At 35.5% G+C, this 27,659-nt stretch overlaps 1 protein-coding gene across 5 annotated transcripts in view; it reads left to right on the forward strand.

The window, feature by feature from the left end:
- PPFIA2 (PTPRF interacting protein alpha 2) overlaps positions 1-27,659 on the forward strand; it is a 421,038-nt gene that overhangs the window by 62,920 nt on the left and 330,459 nt on the right. For 4 of the 5 annotated variants that reach the window (XM_081127256.1, XM_081127250.1, XM_081127251.1 and 1 more), the window contains exon 3: positions 19,131-19,184. The exons of the other annotated variant lie outside the window; for it this stretch is intronic. In XM_081127256.1, the coding sequence (XP_080983382.1) occupies positions 19,131-19,184 (54 nt within the window). The remainder of the gene's footprint in view (positions 1-19,130; positions 19,185-27,659) is intronic. 5 annotated transcript variants of the gene reach the window in all.

Here is a 27,659-nt window from a genome sequence, read left to right on the forward strand (position 1 = left end):
ATTTACTCCCCCAATAACCATGTGAGACATGCACGATTATCATACAAGTTTTATATATGATGCAATAAGCATGTAAATGTCATGTAACTAACCTAAGTTTACACATATAATCAGTAGCTAAGTCAGGATTTGAACCTAGGTATCCTGGCTCTAAAGCTCCTATTTCTAATGAAGCTATACAGCCCATGTATTAATACTCGCACTAAACTACAGGACACAACCACAATATGTTGGAATTAAATTAGCTTCTTTGTTGATTTTCTGATTGCAAAATTCTGGATACATTTGTCTCTCATTTTTGGAGACCCTGCTTGTTCAGACAATTATATAACAGCACTGGGGATTAGGAATGAGGTCAGGGAGTTGCCTAAGGAAACTAGAGTTGGATAATATAAAATGCAAAACCATTTAGAAGAAGTAGAAATAAATTGATATGTAGTGGTGATCATTTGAGCAGAACTATATATATATATATATATATATATTTTTTTTTTTATTTTTTTGGGGGGGGCTAGTGTGTGTGTGTGTGTGTGTGTGTGTGTGTGTGTGTGTGTGTGTATCATCCAGAGTGAGGCTGGATCATTCATAAATGCTCCTTTAAAGGGGAAAGTCTTTCTATGAAATTTTAAGAATTTCTGATATAGCTTATAGTGCCTCCTCAAAAAGATGCTTTTAAATTACCTTATTTATTACTAAAGCACTAAGTAGAAATGAAATAATGGATATGTTCATATTTTTATTATGTGCTCAGACATTAAGTGAGGAATATTTTAATCTATGTTGCAAAATATCTCAGGTTAAAAATAAAACATGAGTCATCCTGCTATTATGGTCTATTCAGCAGCTAAATATCACAGTGCTTTTTAAACATTTTTCTGTGTTACTTCTGTGTCATGTATGAATCAAGTCATTCATACATGGTTGAAAAGAAGTTGCTTTTTCATTATAGGATTTCACATAATAACTGATAGTTATATGGCTTTGAGGTATCAAAACTCAACCTCATAGTAATCATCACAAAACATGTTTTCTTGGAAATTTAAGGATCCTTAAATATTCAGAAATGACCAAGACAATGGAAATGCATATATGGAAGGAAATCTATTGTAAGATATGAGTATTGTTTTAAAATTATTCATACTGATAATTGTAAACAATGCAGACAATCAATTGATCAGTTAGTGTTTTCCCCCAACATTGCTTCATTTTTAGAAATATAATTAGAGTTGTACAAATGCATAAAAATCAGAACAAGAAAAAATATCTTTTATGGGTATATTAGTAAAAAAGTTTAATACTGTGAAACATTTAAACTTTATATAGCATCCTTTTATGGTGAATATACAAAATTGAATGATAGATTAGAAATGCATGAAATTTTAGTTATTCTTTTCTTTTTAAACAATTTATACAGTTTTGAAAACCTCAAAACTCACTGGCTTAAAATAGCAGCATTTATCACCTTACAATATATGTGGGTAGGGATTTGGTGCAGTTTACCTGGGTTCTCAGAAAGTTTCAAACTAAATATTAGCTAGGGCTGTGGTCATCTCAGGCTGGAATATAGGAGGAAGGGCTTCTAAGTTCACGTGCATGAGCTCAGCAAGCTTCAGTTCCTGGCTGGTTATTGGCATGAGAGATTCGTTTCCTGCCACATGGACCTCCCCATGGGGGTATTCACAGTACATCAGCTTCCCTAGAGGGTTCTGAGAGAGACAAAGATATAGAGGTGTCATAGGTTTTTGTACTGTAATCTTGGAAATGACATCTCATAATTTTTGCCATATTTTCATTAGGTCCAGCCCACATGCAAAGAGAGAGGATTACACAAGGGCATGAATTCCAGGAGATGGAATCATTGAGAGGCATTTTACAGTCTTCCAGGCACGATTTCCAAAGGCACCTGAAACAATATTGTAAAATAAATGAGATGTATCTTTTTCTTCTTTTTTATAATTTTCATTCTTATGAAATTTCTCCCTTACCTCTGGTCTGAAATTACTATTTCCTTTCCATGACTAATTAAAGTTTGCTTTGAGCTATTATCTGTCAATAGGCATTTGCTGAAGTTACCTTATTTTATGTGCAAAACATTTGGCAAATGCAAAGCAGACAGTGAAAGAGTGAGTACCTTAGTGTGCTTCCCCCAATGAGCTTGCACTGGAGGTGCTTAAGATTGGGTAGAACCTGTTGAGACGACTTCGTTAGTGTTAGTGACTAATTCCAATGCGTACTATCTTTTTTTTTTTTTTTAATTTTATTATTGTTTAAAATATTACAGATGTCCCTTTTTCTCCCCAATGACCCGTTCCCCCTCGTTCCTTCCCCCTCCCCAGTCCCTCTCCCCACCATTGTCCATGTCCTTGGGTTGTGTATACATGCACATAAATTCTTTGGTTACTCTCTCCCCCTCCACCCACCCGCCCTCCTCCAAGCGTACTATCTTTTAATAATGCCCAAGGTTTCAAAGAGTTAGAAGTGAAGAGTAATGTATAATGTATAATGGGAAAATTTAAGATTCTATGACCTGAAAGGGGACACTTTTTGGCATAGGCCTTAGGAAGGTCTTGCTTCCACCATACAGGCAACTGCAACTGCCTTCTTCAAGTATACTTCCATGGTGTTGGTTTTTTGTTTGTTTGCTTTTAGTCAACATATTTATTGGGAGCCTACAGAATACAGAAAGTTGTAAATAAATCTCTGCTAAGGGTGTTAGAATGTATATGGAAAGAACACATAGAATGATAATAGAAGGCAATATATACGTGAAAATAAATATATTAGAACTTTAGTGAATAGAGGCCACAGGCTGATCAAGAGAGTGTTGTTTTGAGTCTGAGGTATCCTTACAGTTCCTGTGATTCAGGCAAGACTACTCTGGCTTACATTTCTGATATCCCCCTGTGGTAGACTGAATAATGACCTATCAAAGATGTCCACAATTTAATTTCCACGACCTGCAACTTTGTTACCTAACATGGTAAAGGGGACTTCGCAGGTACATTGAAGGATCTTGAGATGGGCAGATTGTTCTGAATCACCTGGGTTGGTCCAATGTGATCATATAGGGCCTTAAGAGAGGGAAGTCAGAGACTTAGAGTCAGAAAAAGATGTGAAGATGAAACCACAGATTGGGGTGATGCTCTTTGAAGGAGAGTGGGGCCATGAGCCATGAAATGCTGGTGGACTCAGAAACAGGAAAAGGCAAAAAAATAGGTTCTCTCCCGAAGTCTCTAGAAGGAATAGAGCCCTGCCAACACCTTCATTTTTAAAATTCTGACTTCTAGAGCTGTAAGAATAAATTTGCATTGTAGTAATTTGTTAAAGCAGCAATAAAAAAATAATATACTCCTACTCTACTGGGATTTCACTCATTCACCCCAGGCTAGGTTGATTAACCCTTCTAAGCAGTTCTCTTGAGTCACCTACTTCTCAGGAGGCACTCTTTCCTACGTAGCTCAAATCTGGTTCTCAGGAATATGTGTGTGTCTGTGTGTGTTTGTGTTGGGGCTAGGAAGTAAGAAACAGGCTTTGGTGCTCATGTCTGAAGATGCCAGACATCCTGAAAAGCAATGACACAGTACTATACACAAAGAAGACAACAGCTGGTGACGATGTGAAGAAATTGGAACACTTACACACTGTTGGTGGAAATGCAAAGTGGTGTAAACTCTGTGGAAAAGAACATGGAGATCCCTCAAAAAATTAAAAATCGAATTGCCATATGATCCACACCAATCCCACTTCTGAGTATTTATAAAAATTAAAATCAGGATCTCAAACAGATACTAGCACTTCCATGTTTATTGCAGCACCATTCACAGCAGCTGAGATGTGGAAAAGACCTAAATGGATGATTGGGTAAAGAAAATGTGGAATGTACTCACATATACATAATATATACACTGGACTATTATAGAGCCTTTAAAAAGAAAGAAGTTTTGAAAATGCAAAAATATGGATGAACTTTGAAGACATTATGCTAAACAAAATAAGCCAGATCCAGAGGAAAAATTCTGCATGATTCCACTTATATGAGGTATATAAAATAGTCAAAGTCATAGAAGCACAGTGTGTGTATATTATATATATATATGTATATATATATATATATATAGAAAGAGAGAGAGACAGAGAGAGAGAGAGACAGAGAGAGAGAGCGAGACAGAGAGAGAGGTGTGTGTGATTTGGTTGACTTTTTAGAAACTCAATCAGATGAATAAAATAAAACAAGACTATATATACAACATATGCTGACTACTAAATATTCTGCCATATGTTATATATATATTTCTTACCCAATATACCAATAAGAAAAGATGTTTATCAGTTATGCCAGGACCTTTTCTATAGTATTTTAACATGGTCTTGTGGTATAGCTCCTCGCTTGAGAATGTGGCTATGCTTGTCATCATAACTTAGTTCTTGGCCTTTTATTGGGATGGATGGATAGATGATAGATGATAGATAGATAGATAGATAGATAGATAGATAGATAGATAGATAGATGATAGATAGATAGATAGATAGATAGATAGATAGATAGATAGATAGATAGATAGATGATAGATAGATAGATGATAGATAGATAGATGATAGATAGATAGATGATAGATAGATAGATAGATAGATAGATAGATAGATAGATAGATAGATAGATAGATAGATGATAGATAGATAGATAGATGATAGATAGATAGATGATAGATAGATAGATAGATGATAGATATATGATAGATAGATAGATAGATAGATGATAGATAGATAGATAGATAGATAGATGATAGATAGATAGATAGATAGATAGATAGATAGATAGATAGATAGATAGATAGATGATAGATAGATAGATGATAGATAGATGATAGATAGATGATAGATAGATAGATAGATGATAGATAGATAGATGATAGATAGATAGATGATAGATAGATAGATGATAGATGATAGATAGATAGATAGATAGATAGATAGATGATAGATAGATAGATAGATGATAGATAGATAGATGATAGATAGATAGATAGATGATAGATATATGATAGATAGATAGATAGATAGATAGATAGATAGATAGATAGATAGATAGATGATAGATAGATAGATAGATAGATAGATAGATAGATAGATAGATAGATAGATGATAGATAGATAGATGATAGATAGATAGATGATAGATAGATAGATAGATGATAGATAGATAGATGATAGATAGATAGATAGATAGATGATAGATATATGATGATAGATAGATAGATAGATAGATGATAGATAGATGATAGATAGATAGATGATAGATAGATAGATAGATGATATAGATGATAGATAGATAGATGATAGATAGATAGATAGATAGATAGATAGATAGATAGATAGATAGATGATAGATATAGGTGATAGATGATAGATGATGATAGATGATGATAGATGATAGATAGATGATATATAGATAGGTGATAGATGATGATAGATAGATAGATACTATATTATCCATTCAGAATTCACAATCTAGTTTTGGGAATGCTAGAGGCAAAGGAATAAAACTAGCCTACTATTAAAAAAAGTAACTGTAACTCAGTTGGTTAGAGCACTGTCCCAACATGCCGAGGTTGCTGGTTCAATCCCTGGTCAGGGCATATACAAGAATCAAACAATGAATGCATAAATAAGTGGAACAACAAATTGATCTCTCTGTCTCTTTATCCCTCCCTTCCTTCCTCCCTCCCCATTCGTCTCTCTCAAATCAATCAATAAAAAGAAATTTTTAAAAAGTAACTATAGGCAGTCCTTACTTGGCATGTACTGCATTAACTGAAACTACCAAATGTCAGAACCAAAGGATCTGTGTCCTTGCTTTCTTTACACAGACACTGCGCAAAGCCAGGACATGGTTCTTCCTTTCACCAGTTTCAGTTCATGCTGTACTGTGCAAAGCGAGGACTGTGAGCTTTTTGTGTCTAGGTGGCATTAAGCTATGAAAATATTCAAACTTCTCTGCCACTGCACTAATTTAAAGAGTCTTAGCATTCTATGCACTTTGGAATTCTTACCTGGCTATGTGGCTCAGTTAAATGCTTTCAGTTATATTTGGGAGGAATAATAAATAATGAAAAATATATTCCAGAAATATTAAGGAAAGGAGAGATCTGAATATAAAATATTCTAAAATAATCTTGGTAATCAAAGCACACTATAAACTTTAAAACTTAGTTTTGGTTGATTTTTTTGAAACTTGATTGGATAAATGAAAGAAAGCAAGGCTGTCTGTACAACATGTATACTAACTACTGAACATTCTGCCGTTGTCTCTCTAAATCTCCAGTTTGGAAGACTCTCGAGTTATGCTATAGTCTCAGTTAGTTTGGTAGCATAACAGTGCATTTCACGATCTGATTTTAGTCAGTTTCATTTCCTTTTATTTAATAGTATTTTAAGAATGTGATATTAATATTACAAACATTGATTTGTATCAGAATCCTGGTAGCATCAATTCAAATGGAACTGCCCAGAACAAAAAGAGAGAAATTATGTGTCCTATTGCTATTTCTGGTTACCATTATAATCTTCATTAGTCATTTAGATAATAGAAGAAATAAGAAATGAAATTTAAGTTTACATTCTGTGATTTTAAACGTCGTAAATTTTCCCCCCAAAGAAAAATAGGAATACAAAAGGACTTTGTCTGCATATCCCTTACATTCAAATTAGACTTCTTTCTGAAATTTTTGTATATCAGTTTTGGACAGTGTTAGTAATTCCTGTTTTTTTCAAGTTCTCATTTTCTCCCCAACTCTATCTGATTCCTCCATAGCTATTATTTCCAAAATTAGGGTATGGGCATGAAATACTTAATATTTAGGTGAAATCTCATGCCAAATTTCTCTGAAAGTGTAAACGTAATAAATTTGAAAATATTTTATCTTTTTTGTTTTTTTTTACCAGCTTCTCATGAGCACATTAAAAACTATGTTCATTGGCTTAATACCTCAAATCTAGTGAGAGATAGATAATATTTATTATAAATATCATATATAAATATATATGCTATTTGCTCTGTTTTTGTTTTCAGTTAACAAGCATTTATTCCTTGCATTTATTTATAAACCAATATGATAAATGGCCTTAAGGTACTAGATTCAGTAGAATTGCAGATAATAACAGTTGGAAAAGAAAGACATATTTTATATTCTCCTCTCTTTAAAAAAAAATCATCTCAGATAAGATAATCTTGTCTATTTTTTTAACTGAGTATTTTAGGTTATTATTTAATGAGCTAGAAATCAAGCCTAATTTTTAACAGAAGGGTAGGGTATTGCATTTTCCCCCTTGTTATTTACTTGTGTTTTGTGTCAGATAGGGATAGATCAAGCAGCATTAATTAATTGGAAGTTTCATTGTAGATTAGGATCACAGTAATTAAGCCTCTTTGACTCTCCACCAACAAAGGCTGATAGATAAATCTCCCATAAATTTTGTGTATCTAGGATTGTAACATCGACACCCTCTTTTAAGTGTCGGATGCTTCCTCTCAGTTGCTGTAGCACATTTCAAACAGGCTTGAAGCTGCCCATCATGCTACATAAACACGTGATATCAGATACACAATGAAAGAGGAATAATATGTGTATAGGTTCACGGTATGAATTTTATCCAATAAATAATTCTTACTCTACAGCAAAAGGTTTGCTCAATTTTTAGTAGGAAGAATGAAAATCATCTATTTAAAAATGACAGTGAAAAGTTTATAACAACAATGTCATAGGAATACCTGAAAATTATAGGGCTGATTGAGGAGGTAAAATACAAAACAGGATCTCTTGGCTTTCAGGGAAAACACATAGAAGTGTAATGGAGATTATAGTTAAATTTAATCTATATCTGGGAGTTATGTATATGCATTCTAATGCATATCTGTTTCAACACATATTCTATCATATGTGCCCATAGTCTGTCTTCATTTTATACATGTGTAATCTCATCTGTGCCTGTTTCCATGGATTATAATAGCTAATATTAATTAAAATTTAACTGTAAATGATCAGTAAGTATCTTTCCATGAACTATCCATCCTAATATTCTAAGATTTTCGTAAAACAGGTACTATGACATAGATTAACCTATTTTATATGAGGAACATAAAGCAATTTGCCCAAGGTCACACAGTTAGTAAATAGTAAAGCCAGGCTTGAACCAGTTCTCTTGATCTCTACGTTATTTTCTTTTCTTGCATGCGTAGCATCTTGCAGCCTAGAGCAGAACTGAAGGGCTGCTAGCTACCCCTCAGGCAGGGTCTCTTGGGGCAGTACTTCTGTTGTTTTAAATATATATATATATTAGATGGTCTTGCCATTCAGAATTTCAATTTCTGCAATAAACTCAAAGATAATCAGCTTTTCAATGGCTAGTTTACACTAACAAAACCAATATATAAACAACATGCAAATCTGTTCATATAGAATAACACACATTTCAGAGTGGTCCCAAGAAAAAACTGTCAGCCAAAGTAGCTCATCCTTTCCTTGTAAAAGGGATTCATGGGAAGCAAAATTCAACACTAATTTATTTAATTTCTCTAACATTGATTGGTCATTCTTTGTGATAACTTCTGAGGATACAGAGTACCACTGAGTTGTTTAGCTTTTAAATGATTAGGAAAGACAATGAGTAAAATGAAAATTATAAAATTGTGTAGTAAGAGTCGTGATAGAGTTAAGTTTAAGATGCTGTGGAAGTAACAGTAAGTAGAACCATTACTCTAGCCTGAGGGACTCAAGAAAGTCTCCTGAGAGGTGGCGATGCCTGGGATGAGTCTCGAAGGGTGACTAAGTTTTAACCGGAAGAGAGAGGTGACTTTCTAGGCAGAGGGATCTGTGGTGCAAAAGCATAAATGCAAAAAGCAAGCAAACAAAAAACAACACAAAAAGGGGGTATAAGGTTTCTTTTGAGGAAGTGGTGAAGGGCGAAATGAGAAAAGTAGCTCAGAACTATATGATGAAAGACATCATGCGTAAAGATCCTTGATATTTTTTCTTCCTAAGAAGAATGGGGGCCTTATTAAGAATTTCGAGTGCAGGAGAAAGCTGTACATATTTGCATTTAAAACACAGCGTTCGGTAGCAGTGGCTCTCAAACTTCAGCGAATATAAGACTCGCTTGGGGAGCTTGTTAAACACAGTTTCTGGTTCGGCAGGATAGGTAAGGAAATATCAGGGGGAACACTATGTAAAGTATGATTGTCTACACCCGAAACCAATACATAATAATAAAAAAAGAAGAAAATGCATTTGTAAGTTCCCAGTGACACTGATGCTATTGACTCCCCAGGACACACTTCGATAACCATTTCTCTGTGTGAGAGTGAGAGTGGAAAAAAATAACTCAAAAATAATTCACAAAAGACATTATTTTGAAGAAAACCAAGATGGGGAAAATGAAAAAGAGGCTTTGAACTAAGGTAGTGAGTGCAGTGGTTACCGAAAGGAGGGAATAGATTGGGCCGAGCAGATATTTAGAAGGTAAAATTGGCTGGCTCGTTGCTGTGTGTGGACACCCGACTGAGAGGGGACTCTGCCGACCTCCAGAACTCCAGCGTGGGTGACGGGCGGTTTCTTGGAAATACCAACAGAGATAAGTGCTGGAGGAAGAAATTGGATGGGCGGCAGTCGGCCATAGCAGTGGCAGAGGAGAGATGATGTCTGCTTTGGATACATTGAGTTTGCGATAACAAGGAAGCATTAATGTGTAAACGTTGGAAAAGAGGAACTGAATGAGACTGACTCAGGATTTAGCAAAAAGTTCCCTTTATCACCGCAGCCATATGGAAGAAAACAGACAAGATAAAAGCAATTCAAACATTTCATAAAGGAAAGTGCTTCAAAGAGAGCACTCCATAGAGTGCTTAAGTCTCTTTGGCTCTTCATAAAACCCTATTCCATGGAACACTGACACAACTGTGTCTTTGATACATATTTTATTTCCTGTTTAGGTTTGTATTTAAGGAGAATATATATATATATATATATTTGTTAATCTTCACCGGAGGATATTTTTTTCCATTGATTTTTTAGAGAGTGGAAGGGAGGGGGAGAGACAGAGAGAAACATCGATGCGAGAGAGCCACATCAATACATCGACTGGTTGCCTTCTGCATGCGCTCCGACCAGGGCCAGCGATGGAACCTGCAACGGAGGTACCGTGCCTTGACCCAGATCAAACCCGTGGCCATTCAGTCTGCAGGCTGATGCTCTAACCACTGAGCAAAACTGGCTGTAGCAAAGGAGAATATTTTGAAATTAGAAATATATAGCAAAAATCTTTGGAATTTTACTTTTTTGCTAAATCCAATAGCATTAACTCTCATATCTCTAGGTCAAACAGGATATTCTTTTTTCCATCAGAAAAATTCTGCTTGCAGTTTCATTCATTCCTTATACAAGTATTAAATGAGTATGTTTTCTCTCAAGTCACTATGTGGCATGCCAAGAAATCCCCCCATTTTTTTATACCTCAACTTATGCAAGAGAGCACAATTGTTAAAAATAATTGCCTGTGGCATCAGCCTGTCTACATTTGTACACCTATTAACTGTGTGATTTTTGTCAAATTGTTTAAACTTATAAAGACTCGATTTCATCATCTTGAAAATGGTGGAAATAATAGCAGGTAAAAGAAGTAGGATGCTCATTAGCAAAGGTCAGCATAGTGATTCGTACAGTAAATGCTCAATAATGTTCATTATGGTGTTACCCAGCCAAGTTCCTAGGACAAGCTTACCCAATACGCATTCAAAAATGAAGTAAAATCCTGGCAACATGAAAGACTCAAGCTTGTTTTCGCCCTATAAAAGTTACCCCTGCAATCCATCTTATAATTTTAACACTTATTTCTCAGAATTCTTCCTCATGTTGTTCTGCAGATCGACATACTCTTAGACTGAAAGATCCCTGAAGTCAGAGAGCATGTCATAGAGTCTGGATTCCGTGCACCAGATTGGGTGTGGTAACTTGCACATGTTATACATACACTGTATGCTTGTTGACTAAATTGTCTTTGTCATTCTGAGTCTGTACTAGACTGTGAGCCCTTTGAAAGCTGTGACCTTGTCATGTTCTCGGTGCCCAGCAGTGCCTCGGTCAGAGCAGATCCTCGATCATTCTTTCCTGAAGGCATTAATTATGTGATTCAAGGAAAATCCAGATTTGGGTTGGACTATGCTCAAAGAAAAGTGTACTTATGTTTCATTTTTGTTGTTGTTTATTTTAAAGAATAACTAAATAGGGCTCCTTCTGGCTTCCATATAGGAAAGAAGGTTTCTAAAACTGGTTGTGTTTGTTTCCTGCTTTTTCTCTGCATCCCTGTTAAGTAGCCAAGAAAACACAAACAGCTTAAGTCTGGTAGAGTAGGAAGATGCCTCATCAACAAACTCAGCTTTATTATTTGGATGCTTGCCTCAAGGAGCTGGTGTTCTGTGATGAAAGGTGGTTTCTATTAAGCATTATATAAAGAAACGGAATGATTTTTTAAAAAGAAATTATGTCTTCTGACTGTTACTCATTCCCAGTGCTGTGAAACTACTTACTATGAGATGTTACATAAAAATAAACTAGTGATCTTTAGTTTAATATATTTGAACTGTTTATTAATACTGAGCACAAAGCTTTTAAGCATTGATTTATTCATTATATAATGATTAAGGTATCAGGTCTTTAATCTGAAATATTGACAGCATTTCGCCAGAAAATAAATTTAATGTATTGGTTATTTCCTGTTAAATTATTTTGTACATTTCCCTTCTTATGAACACGAAATCATGGGATATATTAAATGTATTGCTTCAAGGTGAGATAATACAGAGTTGAGTGCATTTTCCTTTAAAAGGATGTCTCATTAATGAAGTATAATGGAATAGAAAGTACACTGGGCTTGAGGTTATTGCACTTGGGATTTCAACGTTTCTTTCCAGCATTCACCAGCCGTGTGATCTGGGGTAAGTCATTCATTAGTTTGTTCATTCAGGCATTCTGTAAAGATTTGTTGTGCAAACACTATTCTACTGCCTTGAGCCATGCTTTGAAAGTGATACATTTATACAAAAATGAGAAATACTTCATTGTTTATATAATCTAAGCCTCAGTTTTTTGTGTTGTTATTTTTTTGTATAAAAATGGTATTATATGCTTTATTCATTCAGTCAGTCATTCATCCATTCAAAAAGTATTTATTGATTTTCCACTATTCTAGAGGCTGATGTTCACCCTTTGCTGGACTCTTCACAACATTGTTCTTTTGCCTTACTTTGGGGCCTTATGACTTCCAGCTGTTGCTAGTCCCTGTGCCTCAGCATTCCTCTTGATCCACTAAACCACCCATAATTCTATAAAATATTATTTTATTAAACCTTCTTTTATAGTGCTTTTGAGTTTGCCTTCATTGATTTAGATGGCTAGTTAGGGAAAAATCTGTCTGAGTTTTTGATACTTAAACTGAGAGATCTGAATGAGGTGAGTGAGTTAACAAGGAGGATATCTAAGGAATGAGCATCCTAAGCAGCAGGAACAGCATGTGCAAAGGCCCTGAGATAGGAGCCATATTTGGACTGTTTCTGAAACAGCAGTGGGGCCAATGATACTGGGTGGCATGAGAGAGAAGGGTAATGGTAAAAAAGGGATCAGTGTTATGGCCAAAGTCAGATCACCACAGGACTTTGCAGGACGTAGTAATAAGTTTGTATTTTATTCTAATAATAATGGGAAACCATTGGTAGGCTTGGGTCAAGGGAATAATCTGATCTAATTTGCATTTTGAATGGATAGTTCTGATGGCTGTGTGGAGAACATATGGGGGCAGGAAAGATAAGGACAGATGCAGGGACAATAGTTAGGAAACATGCACAAGATAAGTTGAGGCTGAAAATATAAATTCACAATTCATCAGCATACATAGCACTGAAAGCCATGGTATTAAATAGAATGTGATAGAGGGTGAAAGTAAATTTAAACCAAGAGAAAAAAAGTATTTCAAGGGGGATAGAGTGGTCCACCGTGTCCAATGTGGCTTAGAGATCAAGAGAAATGAAAATGGAACAGTGGCAATTGATTCAACCAAATCGGTTTCATTGGCAACCTTGATAAGAAAGGTTGCAGCGATGTAGTGAGGACAGAAGCTTGCTTCAAGAGAAATAGGAGACGAGGAATAGTTTCAGGAATTTTTCTATGAAAGGGATGAAAGAAATCTTAATTTTTATATTTTGAATATATGCATTGTGTAACTTTCTCTATGAACATAAACTATCTCATCAAATATTTTTGAAGGCCTTACACAAAATTTGAAAACAATCATTCAATAAAAATGGTTGACATCTTACTATTTTACACTGATTTCACATTTTGATAGACTGTCTAATGAACTAAAATTTACTATATATTGAAATATAATCACTTCCCTCCAAAGAATTCCTGAAATAGCCCCAAATTATAAATATGCATAAAACGAATTTTAAAATACTCCTAGCTGGTAACAACGTTGTTATGTTTCAAGAATTTTCATATTATATAAAGTGACTTTTTGGAAGAGTAATACTTTAAAACTTGATATTCCCTTTATTTATTTTTGTAATGCTTTTATTGATTGCAGAGAGGGGGAGAGGTAGAAACATCAATGATGAGAGAGTCATTGATCGGCTGCCTCCTGCTCGCCCCCTCCTGGGGATCGAGCCCGCAACCCGGGCATGTGCCCTGACCGGGAACTGAGCCGAACTGAGCCGTGACCGCCTGGTTCATAGGTCGACACAACCACTGAGCCACACCGGCAGAACAAAATGTGATATTAACTTTAAATGTGACTATCAGGTTTAAAGATATTCTAGGTCTTATGGCATGTGCAATGTTAGATTCAGTTGACTATTGAGAATTTTATTTTCTTCATTTTTAATGTATTTGACATGCAGACTATTCTAACATTTTTTATTTCTGAAGAGTAAGGGAGACCTCAAATCCCAATATCCTCTTCGTCCCACCTCTACCCAGAGGAAGCAGGACTTACATCTGAATGTAATGATTTGCAATGAAAACCTCATGATTAATCCTTATAGCTCCATCATTCAAATTGCCTGTCAAGGGAAAATTATGTTAACTCTTGGAGCACAGGGCCATGGGGAGGGGGTGCTGTTGGAAAACCAGTAGCATCAGTTCAGCATAATGTGGAGTTTATTTTAAACCTGTACTGAGGCGATACCCAGGCTCCAGGATGCCCTCGAATCTCACTCTGATTACAGCTCTGACACTGTTAGCGTCACTCCACCTGCTGGTCAGCCTTCTGAAGCTTTAAGGCTTCTGATGGACAGGTCAGTCTTCGATTACCAGGTTTCCATCCCAGGAGCTGAGCTGCCCAATACTAAACGAGACAGACTCTATACGACTTGTGTAAAGGACTGGCTAACAACCTCGCTTAGGTATTTGACACCTTGGAGAGAGAAGTGAAACTTTCATTACCTGAAATTTCTTTTCAAGAAATAAAGTTGATTATATAATTAATAGGTCCTGGTTTGTTGTGTTTTTTTCTGCATAGGTGTGATAGTTCATATAAGAGAGGCTATGTATTACTGGTATTAAGCAGCAAGCAGTCCATGAGCAGCAACGTGCAGGAAGGTGCCAGGCTGTCTTGCCACACTTCTGTAAATTCAACTGGGAAGGAGACAGTGAGTCCAAATAGATTTAAAGAGTTTATTACATATACAGCATAAATAAAGTCATGGTGGTATCTGCTCTCCACGTCCCTAGAAGAGCCAGGACTAGGATGAGCCAAGTAAGGAGTTTAGGGCACAAAGTCTAAGAAGTCACACACTTTCAAGTTTGTCTAACTGCCAAACCCATTCTTGCAGGACTCTAAAACTGAGGTTGCCAGGGCACACTGTTTAAGGAGGCACTAAATCTCGGGATCCTGTCAGTGCAGGGTCAGCACTTATATGACCCTCAGAATGAGTGTCTCCTTAAATTTTACACCCTTAGCACATCCCTTGCCTCACTCTAATCCTGGCCCCGGTCCCTAGTCCCACAGGACTACCCGGAGTTGGATGCGTCCGATGCTAAACAATAGGAGTGGGGGGCTGCTCTGTTGGCAAGAGCCACTTGCATATTGCACCTAAGCAGTTTTATAGCCTGCAGGTGGCTGTGGTTTAGGGAAAAGTGAGGTAGAAAGTTCCATGCCTCCGGTGCCAAGGATCAGCAGCCACGTGGAAGCTCTCCCTGGACTGCCACCCTGGCCGGTTCTTGCGTGGCTCACAGGGGATTCCACCCACCTGTGGGCATGGGCCACGTCACCGGGACACCAGGGGGAAGCTGCTGCTTTACAACTAGCATTAAGAACACAGGTCCTGTGTCACGCAAATATGTTTTGTTACCCCACTTCTTAGTAGCTGTGTGATACTGGGTGTATTATATAAACTTTAAACCTGTTAAGTGAGAAAATAAAAACTAACATGTAAGGCTGCTATAACCACCTTATGAGGCTGTTTATAATATGTATAAAGCATTTAAAGAGCGTGCCTGGCATGGAGTAAATGCTCAGTAAGTGGTAGCTACTTTATTAACTATTAAATCTACAGCATGATGTCTATAGTTAAATAAATTCTGTAACCTGGTAAAAATAGTCAAAGTTTGTCTTGAATTTTTTAAGCAAACAAATATTATTACAGTAGTTACTTTAAAAAGTTTCTAGGATATCAATGTATTTACTTTTTTTGATGTCCCCTTTTGTTATCTATATAAAAAGACATTAAAAAAGTCATTTAAATAACAAGATAGATACATTTGTCAAGAGTTTCGGTTATATTTTGTAGATAAAATATTCAATAGACATCAAAAAGATTGATCCACTTTTAATTATGGAGCTTCTCAATGATTTATTGAGCTTCTCAAATGATTTATTTATTCACCTATTAATTTTACCACATAAATGCCTTTATGCACAATTATGCTCATTCATACCTGAATTTTTTTTTATGGGGAGATAAGACATGTTTAACATAGGTGTCTGTCAAAGTAAAACACTCTTTTCCAACTTATACTCAAAACAGAACATAAGCTCAAAAAACTTTTTCAATTAAACAAGTAAATGTAATAAAAATGTACATCTATACTTTTTAGAGCCATGAGTTCATAATTTGCTTTAATTCAACATGTTAAAAACCATAAACCATTTCCATTCATTTTCTAAATTCTACTTTTGCTTTATTTTTCTCAGGACCATGCCTATTGTGAAAAGCTTAAGATTTTAGAAACCTGAAAATTTGCCCAATTTACCTATGACAGCAAGAAATTTATGATGGAACTTGACAAAATGCATCAACTAAACTGCTAAAATACTTTTTTAACCTGAATCAATTTCTCCATTATTTCTGGTAATACTATCAGAAATTCTATTGTTAATTTAAATTATATGCCTTTCTATGAAGAACAGAAGGTATTAATTCGACATGAACTTAACTTTTTTTTTTCCTTTCATTTTAAATGTACTCGCAAGAAACCTTTCATAGGAATAGAATTAGAACTTTGTTTTTGTCATGGTCATAACAGGAAAATGGGTTGTGTGTTCTGTTTTCTGTTAACCTAATACTTTAGCCATTTTACTGCCAGATCTTGTCAGTTCATTCCATAAAACTCTGAAACAGTTTTAAAAATTATATGTTATCTTTGAATTCAAAAGGAATATTAATTTTGTTTGCCAACTTATATGTTTGATACTTTACTTTTACACAGATAATAGAAATGTCAGGGAATATGTAAGATCTAATAATTTAAGTGATTTGGTTGTTTATAGTGTGCATGGTATTGGAATAAAGAATTTTAACAGGATGGAAATGGGTAGCTTCTTAAAAGTAGACTGAACAATGCAGGCATATTAATTAGGATCCTTTAGTTTTCAAGAGCCAGAAATGATGTAAAAGTTAAAGGGAGGGAGAATATTTCATTTCAAACATTGCTTAAGCAATAAAATCAAGGACTTAGACTATACATTACACCTTCCAGAACCCAAATTGCCTTAATTCTCTGGCAGGCTCCTACAACATTTGAAGCAATTTTTATAAGCCTTTTTTTGGAGCTACAGTTGGGGGAGTGCAAGAAGTTCTCCAAAGGGATGCTGGATAGGAAAACATATACAATATATGAATTACAGACAAGACAATGTAAAAATTTTTTTGGTCAGCATCCTTTGTGGGTTTTTTTGGTCATTTATGGCCCTAATAAAATATTCATGTAAAACTTCATCACCCATTGAGTTTCCATTCAAAGTCAGCTTCCAATGGAAACTTGAATCACGCTATCCCTTCTCTCCTGTTGTCAATGTTTTCTTCACATACCCTTATTTTTTAAGATGCCCCACTTTTGAGATAACCAGGGAAATGATGTGATTAAGCTCCAAGTGTACCAGTAATAGAAATCTTAATGATATCAAGGTGGTGTTGGCTGTTTCTCTGATCATACGTATCTAATTTTCTTTTCTATCTTTACTCCGTTATCTTCCATTTGATTTTTTAAATACAACAATATTTCCCCAGGTTCCTCAACCCTGTACATATGAGGTGCAAACGTATAAGAAGTGACCAGGTTCACATGGAAGAAACGTTTTAGCAAATACTGTAACTCCTCAAGGCCTCCCCAGACTCCTATCCAGCAGCCTTTGAGCAGATAGTTTTTTCGGTTGTCTTTTCATTTTGAAGGTGTGGGGACATGATTTAAAAATTAAAAAGAAATTGCAAACATTAAAATCCTGAGAGATTTTCCTTAAAACTCTAGAACAACTTTAGCTCCTTTTGAAGAAGCCGCATGATTAGTAACCCTGGAACCAAATCCCTGCCATGATCAGGCTGAGATACACTTGTCCCTGTCAACAGCACTCACGCCCTCCAGTCTGTCACAGCGTCACTCATTTCTCCATTGGGACTCCCTGTTAGGATCATAGTCATTACACAGGTTCGACCTTCTGTGATTACTGATTCAAGATTAAAAGTTGGTCCTTGTGAAAGAATAGCTAATCCACCCATATCTGTTTACCTTTTCACCTGTGTATGAAACCGGACGTCAACCAAGTCCAGCGCTCCTGCCGCCTGTCCCCACCCAGCCAAAAAGCAGAGAGGGAACGGATTGCAAGTGCACTTTTAATAATATCAGATGCCTGAAATCTGGGAAGGTGATGGGTAAAAACTCTAACATCCAACTCACCCTTAAGCTTGTTAAGTGAAATCTTATACAGGGGCATCAGGGGCAGGGCATGTGGGTAGGGAGTGCAGAGGGGGTCCTGGCGATTCGCAGTCCTGGAATTTGAGTCCCTGTGGGTGTCTGGGGTCTTGATGAAGGTCTTCATTACTGGTCCCCGGAACAGGATGGCCAGCCTTCTGAAAAGGGTCAGCAGTGACCGAGCGTGCACCATCCCATGTTTCTGAGTCCTAGTGGATCACCCTCTGCAGTCCTGGTGGCCGGGCCTGTAAGTTCAGGGCTGGGTTAGAGGTCTCTTTGTTCTTGCCTGGTCAACTGAGAACGGCAACAAAATCTTAGCCTGAACATAAGGTTAAATATATACAGTTGATTAATCAATGACTGACACGTTCTGTTAACAAAAGGGAGGGAAAGGAAAGAGAAAGGAAGAGAAGGGGAGGAAAAGAAAATATTTTTATTCTACCCTTGTACCCCTATCATGTATAGTAACGGATGGACTATAGGTAATTGAAAAATTTCTGTAGGCTCAGCACTTTCTGTGCGACTAGTATTCTTGCAAATGATATATTAAATTGCAGTTTCATTAAATTTTTTCATCTCATTTTTGCACTTCAGCTTCTCGGAGGAAAAAAAAAACATCTGCTCTTCCACCTAGAGCTTGTTTTTTGCATATTTCAGAAATACTTAGTCTATTTATATATTTTGTTTTTACAGATTGTACAGAGTTGGGGGAAAATCTAAAATTTTAGATATAGGCTATTTGTATCGTATTTGTACAGCAAGATGGTCTAAAAACAAAACAAATGTAGCTGAGTTACCTAAGTTTGTAGTTTAAAGAAAATATTACACACTGTGGGACTGGGAAGTTCTCCATGCCATTGAGTAGCATTTTACAATCAACACCTCTCCCCTTTTCAGGATATCGAGTCCCTAACAGGAGGTCTGACTGGTTCTAAGGGGGCTGATCCACCGGTAAGTTAGCTTCTTCATTAAATTTAACTATTGACGAATTGAATCATGTACATACCAGATCATCAGATGGTTACCTGCATACAATTTGTCAGATAGGTAACTTTTTGAAATATATAGCTATTGCAGTAGCTAACACAAAAGTGTGAACTTGCTTTGTGGTGTCATTTGGTATTTTAAAGAGTTTTAATAACTCATAAATTTCTTCTCCATGTATTGACTCTAAAAATAAGAATAAAGACGTCATTAGAATATGTAAATACTTGTATGTCCTACTAATTGATTGCACCTAAAGTTAAAACCTTTTGGAACTTGAGAGTTTACCATTCCAAGTATGAGTGTATGAGTTAGGTTACAATATATTTTCTAGTTACTGAGAAAAATTTTTTCAACCTATTTAATCAATAGTATTGATTCTTGACATTGCTGTTGCTTTCCTACTTTATCTAGGGAGTTTCTAAAAAAGTAGAAAAAAAGTGTTCAGAAGTTTTAGAGAAGTATCATTTTTAAACTATAGCCTGGTATTGGAACATTTTGGTCCTTTCTGTGATATCTGATTTCAGAAAACATTAATTTATATATTATTCCTGTGATGTTATGTTTGAAGTACAAACATGAACTCATGCTGTATTTCTAAAGTAATAAGACTCAATTTATTTCAACAAATAGTCAGTGCAGTGATTTTTATCACCATTTGTTTTTTTACTTAACATTATGAAGTTTAATGTGGAACAAACAGAACCCAATGTTATCAGTTTTAAGCTGTGCTTCATCTAGGCATCCAGGTGAATTACATTATTACCAATGAGCTGTTAAAAAGATAACTTTCAACTGTAGCTCTTCTGTCTCCCTCTCCAGTGTCTCATGTTATCTAATCTTCATCAAACTACTCCTAAAATAGACTAAACAACATATTTTAGTTTTTTCTTTCCTTTTATTGTCTTGTTTACGCAAGAATTCTGAAAATGTATTGTCTTCAGATAGCTGCTTATACTTAGTCCTTGAAGCTACTAGATTGCAGTATAAGACAAGGCGAAATGTAAGTCAGCTCAGGAAGTATATTGTGACAGGATTTATGGCCAACCCTATATGTAAGTAGTATAAGTGACTGCTTATGTCATGTAATTTCACTCTGCTGCCTTGCACAGTGTTTGTACATAGCATCCAACTTTTATTAGAAAAGTAAATTCATTTCCTTCAAAATATCTTCTCACCTGTTCATTGATTCTGGAAAGAAGTCTACAGTTAAGATCAATCGGCTTTAAAAGGATTTGTTTCTTGTTCAAAACAAAACTAAACACCTCTCTTCTGCAAGTGGTGATAAAACTCTTACCCACTGTTTGCATGTTAAAATAATTTGGTCTATCATGTCCTGTCAAGAAAGCATCTTTCCAAACATAAAAGATTGAGTGAGCATAAAGCCTAGCTATTGAAAGAAGTCCCTTGCAGGAAAAAAGGTCACAGACAGGCAAGATGATGTCCTGAAGTGAAACTTAATCAACTACATTCCCATGAACTAAATGTGAAGTGCATATGTGTCTGCATATTTACACACATATATATGTGATTTTTAAAATTTAGACATAATTTATAATATTGTGAAGATAGAAGTTCTCTCTTTGCTATGTCCTGCTTATGATAATGGGAATTTTATACTGTTGCCTACAATTTCTGGAATTCAATGATTGTGCTTTCTTTATAACATTTTGTAGAGTGGAGAACATTATGCATATTTCAGAGCACGTAAGAGTTTAGGCAATCTGGTGGTGGGGTGGTAAAAGTACACATAAATTTGTGTCTCCCATTGTTAAAGAGCAGTCTGAAGTATATTACCAGGAGCTATGTAATGAAATAACTTTCAGTCTTCCCTAAAGCTGACATAAAATAGTATTAAGTACAAAATTGAAATGATGATAGTATTCTAGGGTTACTTTAGTCATTTAAAAATAAGGCTTTTAATGAAGCTATTATTTTTGCCCCCAAGTTAGAAAAGTGAAAGTCAGGTTAAATTATATATAATATAAATCTATTTGAAGTTTGATATTATTTTTTCCTTCTTTAAAAATGCCTCTGCAATAGTCATTTAAATAATATCTATTATCCATTTCTAAAGTTAGGCCTTTTGTATAAATATTTACAGTGTATTTCTAAAGCCTTTCTATGATGAAATTTTCATTGGTAAAAAATTGAAGTTTCTATGATTTTCACTCATTGAACAGAATATATAAAGTGCTGAATGAATGGTCTTTTAAAAGAATGCATAGCTGTGGACTTATTTCTTTACCAGTATAATGAAATCTTAGATACAGCTTTAAATGTAAATGTTATATTTAAAAATTATAAATTTTTCTGTGGGTAGACATAAATGTTACTACTGAAAAATAAGAAAAAGACAAATTTTGCACTTTTAAAATACTAAGCATGTATAAAAGTTGTGTCAATTTTGCAAATGTCGTTATAAATAAATTTGCATATCTAGTAAGAGTAAATTTCAGGAACTCCAAAAATATAGTTTGCATTAATATTTTTAATAATTTATGCTAAGTAGGTATTTTAAAAATTCACTTAGTCTCAGTTTTATTGCTAATAATGAAAGAACCATTCATGATTTTCAGGGGCAATTCAAGAGGTTTTCTAATGGTTTTCTTTCTGAAAAGGATTTTTAAAAGTATGTTTTTAAATTCAGACCCTGGAAATTAGTTGCTGCAACGAAAAGAACTTGCAGTTGTTTCTAAATCACGGTTATCATAGAAAAGAAATTGTTTTATCAGTGAGAAAATATTATCTGTTAAATGTTAACTTAGAAGTTTCTTTGAAAAATTGTATCAGACATTCTACACTTGGCATATGTTTTTCATTCACAAGAATTGGATCACAGATTAACCTTCAGCGTAAAAACAGCATACGTTTATATATAAAGATAAAAGGAAAGAAAATAGATAATTAAAACCAAAAAAGGAAAATATTATTAAGTAGTACTTTAAAAAAAAAAATTGCCATAGTGTTTTAAACTTTAAATATTAACAATATTAAAATGTGAGAAACTTGTGAACTATAAGTGACCAGGGTTCTTTCACATGACCAAATTGTCATCTGGTTTTTAGGAAGGCCAGGGTAAGATCTAAACAACTGAGTTCATATGGCCAAGAGGATTTTGGATACTGAAAAACTGGGTACAAAGCATGAGAACTCTTATTCAGCTGTACCAGCTGTACCTGGTATTTGGAGAGCTGCAGCTATGCGGTTTCATGTGGAACCAGTAGTGTGACAGATTATTTTCCTGTCTTGGGCCAGTGAGCCAGTGATAGAGCGATGTTGGCCAGCCCCTGGACAGGAGCCATGATTTTTTTCCAGACTGTGGGCAAGGTTTAAGGTGTGATTTAGTAGCTCAGCTTGGCCAGAAATATTAAGTTTATTCATATAGACCCAGACAGACTAACATACACAATGAGGGGAGTTCTCTTTTATTTAATTTTATTAAATTTATTGGGGTGACATTTGTTAATAAGATTATATGCTTCAACTGCAATTCTATAATACATCATCTATATATTGCATTGTGTTCACTACCCAAATTCAAGTCTCCTTCAATCACAATATATTTGACCCCCTTTACCCTCTACCTCCCCCACCCCCATCTACTCTGGTAACCACCATACAGTTGTCTGTGTCTATGGGTTTTTTGTTTGTTTTTGTTATTTTGTTGCTTTCTGTATTATATTCCACATGTGAGTGAAATCATATGGTTCTTGTCTTTTTCTGTCTCACTTATTTCACTTAGCATGATATTCTCAAGATCCATCCATGTTGTTGCAAATGCAGTATTTCATCTTTGCTTATGGCTGAGTAGTATTCCACTGTGTGCATGTACCACATCTTCTTTACCCAGGCATCCATCAAAGGACACTCAATGTCTTGGCCGCCGTGAATGATGCTGCACTGAATGTAGGGGTACATATATATTTACTAATAAATGTTTTTAAGTTTTTTAGGCAGATACCTAGAAAAGGGATTGCTGGCTCACATGGTAGCTCTAGTCTTAATTTTTTGAGGAATCTCCATACTGTTTTTTCCATAGTGGCTGTACCAATTTACATTATTACCAGCGATATATGAGGGTTCCATGTTCTCTAGCACTCTTTACTTCCAACACATGATAAAGGATAAAAATCATTCTAACAGGTGTGAGGTGGTATCTGACTGTGGTTTTGATTTGCATTTCCCTTATAGCTAATGGAGTGAAGCATCTTTTCATGTTTCTGTTAGCCATTTGTGTGTCTTCTTGGGAGAAATGTCTCAAGAAACAATCAACAAAATAAAAAGGCAACCAACTGAATGGGAGAAAATATTCACAAACAGTACCTCTAATGAGGGCCCGATATCCAAAATATGTGAAGAACTCATATAACTTAACAAAAATCCCCAAATAATCCAGTTAAAAATGGGCAGAGGACCTGAGTTTCATTTGGTTTAAGAAACATTCTGATTATTAAGTAGCTATTTATTTTCTTAACATTTCTGATAAGAGGGTTTTAAGGGTTAATGGAGACAAAATCTAATAAGTAATGTGAACCAAGTCCTAGAACATTTCTGAACACATTGGTCAAATGTGGAAGTGTGATATTTGAGAATGCTTTTATCAGTGTTTGAATTTAATTCACTCATTGTCTTGTCCAGAATTTACGGCAAGAATGCCACTAGGGGTATTCAGTTCTTCCATTGTTTTCCTATCTGTTACCTTGGAGTAATAAGATCTATAAATTTGCTTTCTTCAAAACTTGGTACTTTTAATTGTTCTAAGTTTCTTTTATCCAAATGCTAATGGTTCTCTTTATTTCTAAAGTGTGGTTAAAAAGCTATTCCCTGTCTAATTCCTATCCATGGGCTTGATGTGCACAATGTCTTGAGCATTCTCTAGCTCTATTAATTTTTCCCCACTGAGGAACCAGAATTGTACATTCCATATTTTTGTACTTTCTGTTCTCATTTTAATGGTCTTCTTGTTGGTTCTTAGCAATGTGAGTAAACACTCCACATAATTTAAAACGAATTTAATTTCCTGAGGGTGCTGTTTAGACCAGGTTATATATTTTTCAAATTTTAGATGATCTTAAAATTTAAAAGTTTCCAAAACTGATTTTAATTTGATTGTTCAAAAAATGCCAGTGTTCCACTCATCTGCTTCAAAAGATAAGAGAATAAAAAAGGTGAATCTAAATTGTGATTTGTCACTTTATTTCAACCTGAATGTTATATTGCTATATTATTTACTTTTATTCTCCTATTTTTAGTCTGAATTCAGTGTGTACTATGTGCTAGACATTTGGTTAGGTTTTGAAAATACAAAGGCAAAAATGCAGTTTTATATTTTAGAACCTTACAATATAGTGAAGTAGAGAGGTTAGTAAAAACCAATTACAATATACTGTAAGCAAAGGATGAGAGCAAAGTAAGAGGATTATGTAATCCAATCGGGAATGAAAACAGGCTGGAGAATCAAGGAGGGAAATAAAAAAAACAACTTGATAATTGCAGGATGAGTTGAAGTTTGCCAACTGAGGAAGGTAGAAGATGGTATTTTAAGCAGAGAAAATAGTCTCTGCATAGGTCAAAAAATGATAAAATAACTTAGTGTGGCTAGAGTATGAAATAAGCTGAGGATAGGAAGTAGCAATAGAAGGTTGTCAGAGCAAGAAATAAGACATTTCATGGAAGGAATTTCTCGTCTATAGAAAGAATCATGAAGACCCATTAAAAAAATTTAAACATGGGAATCACTTTATCAGCGCTCTCTTTTGGAAACATTTTCTTGGCTCCGAAGAGTGATTTAGAGAAAAGATTAAAGCAGGGGAACCAGCGAAAAGACTCTCATAGCCATCCAAAGCAGAGACGGTGAAAATGATTATGGTAACTTTTTTGGGTGTCTATCCTACTGTATTATAAAACTAATTGAGGGTAATATCTCAGGAGAAAGTCACCATTTTAAGTAAAGCACTAAGTTATTAATATAAGCCTCTAGAGTGACACTGAAAATGAGAGGAATGGACTGATCCTTGAGGTATTAAGGACATAATGATTACACAATAATTTGTGGTTGTTTGGAGGGTGGAGAATGAGACTTACTGAAAAGTCAGGGCTGATTTTTCAACTTTCTGGTTTGACAATTGAGTGGATGAAAATACCACACATAAGAATAAGAATCCCATGAGCTAAGGAATTTTTGGAAGGATGATGATGAGTTCCCTTTGGGACACATTAAATTGAGCTAACTGATTGAGCAATACATAAATGGTTTTGGAATTTAAAGGTGAGACCTCATTTATAGCCACTGATTTGGACATATTGAGTAGTTATTTGAAGCTATAAGAGTTGATGAAATCACCCTCCAAAAAAATGTATTTTAAGTGAGAGATAAGAGAGTTTTTCCCTGAGGAAGTAAAGCGTGAAATAAAAATCAGAGGAAAGGGAAAGATAGGAGAAAGCCTATACCTCAAAAAAAAGATAATACAGAGATGGATACAAGGAAGAAACACCAGGAAGATGGGAATCGTGAATGCCAAGGTCAAGAGAGGGTGGCAAAAAGCTTTATTAGCAGTTTCATGATGTTGAGAGTTCAAGAACAAAGTACCCACTGAAATTTAGCGGCAAGAAGATAAAGGGTGGTCTAGGGGAGAGTAATTTGAGTGGAGGGATTCAGGTACAATGAAGTTTTCAGTGGCCTGAAAGATTAAATGGAAGATAGGAATTGGGTTCTGTGGCTATAGAAAACAATTTCAAATACCTTAATTATGAAAGAGGTGGGAGGCAACAATAGCCAAGATAGACCATGAGGTTGAGAGACAATTATGTTAAATAGAGAAATCTGAGTGTGTTGAAATACGTGGAAAGCACATACAGAGGGAGAAGAATTTACTGAGGAAAGAGAGGATAATTGATAGAGCACTAGATGAAGCATGTTATACAGAAAGAGCAACGTCTCCAGGTTTGAAATGAGGGTAGAAAAAAAGATGGAAGCTGATGCAAACATATTTGTAGGCAGGGATCTTACAAAGTTGAGAGTTTCCACTTAATGGCTTTTATTTTCCCCACAAGTCAAAAAGCTAAACTGACCGGGGGGGGGGGGGGGGGGGGAGATGATGGGATCACGTATTTCAGGAATATGGAGATCGGCCTAGTGTGATGGATTGCGGGAGAAATTGAACCACGGATGGATTAGTGGCATGAGTTGGGGTCCACTTGTGGTTGTAGGCAGTGAGACTGTAGTGGTTATAAATGACTCAAAGGTGTTTTTTTGTTTGTTTTCCTACAACCTCAGGTGTTGGGGGAGGGGACAATGCCTACAGCCATTTTGATTTCAAATGATTGTTCTGCTAGACCATCGCTATGGAAGGCCAATGGGACAAGATAACAGAATACTATGGGCAAGAATGTTGAAAAGTCTAAGCTGAATAAAAATTGCAGTGAAGATAGGAAGGGATTCATGAAGCAGAAAATTCAAGTCTGAATGCATTTGAAAACAGGAGCAGTGGGTATAGGAAGAGGGATAGAAGATTTTGGTGAGAGAGTAGGATGCTTGATTTAAGCATTTCAGGACCAAAACATTTCCAGGTCCTGTAAGGTCCAGGTGGTTGTGAGGGAAATGAGTAAAGGACAGAAGGAATGAAACTCTAAAACTGATGATGTCAAGGAACTGAGAGGCTAGTGTTGGATGGATCATTTATGTGGGCCCTGCAATCTTTCTTACCTATGTTCGTTCCCTTGATAACCATAACCTGTTTTACTACTTCAGTACCATCTAGATACTCATAACTGAAAAATTTACAGCTCTAGACTGGATCACTCCCCTAAACTTCAGAATTTTGTATTCAACTATGTATTTGACATATCCACTTATACATCCAATAGGAATTTAAAGCATAACAAGTTAAAAAGTGAGCTGATCTTCTCTGTCACTCTCCATAGATCTCCAGCAGTTTTCCCTGTATCAGTTAATGGCTACTTCATGCTACTCTTTCCAAGAGTCAAAATCTTAGAGTCATCCCATAGGTTCTGTCTTTGTAATTTATCCAGAATCCAACCAATTATTGCCACTCCTACAATGTTATCACCCTGATCAAATCCACCATCCTTTCTCAAATATCGATTTTTCAGTGAACCAAGCAGGATAATTTTCTTAAAATGTGTCATATTATGTCACATCAAGGCTTAAATCTTTGTTGGCTTTTTATCAGAATAAAATCCCCAAAGTCTATGGCCCATCATGACTTCTTTCCTTACAGTGCCTCTAGGAACTCATCTCCATAATTGGTAATTTCCTACTCATTAATGCATTACTGATTAAAACTATTTAAGCATCTATATTTCAACACTATCAAACTACTTAATTGGAAGGCACATTAGAATGTGGGTCCCTACATTCAAAAGTTTAAATTATGCTAAATATAAATGTGAGCAAAAAGACATGAATTTATAGGTTAA

Source organism: Miniopterus schreibersii, assembly GCF_964146895.1.
Source record: "Miniopterus schreibersii genome assembly, chromosome: 2".
Taxonomy (NCBI): domain Eukaryota; kingdom Metazoa; phylum Chordata; class Mammalia; order Chiroptera; family Miniopteridae; genus Miniopterus; species Miniopterus schreibersii.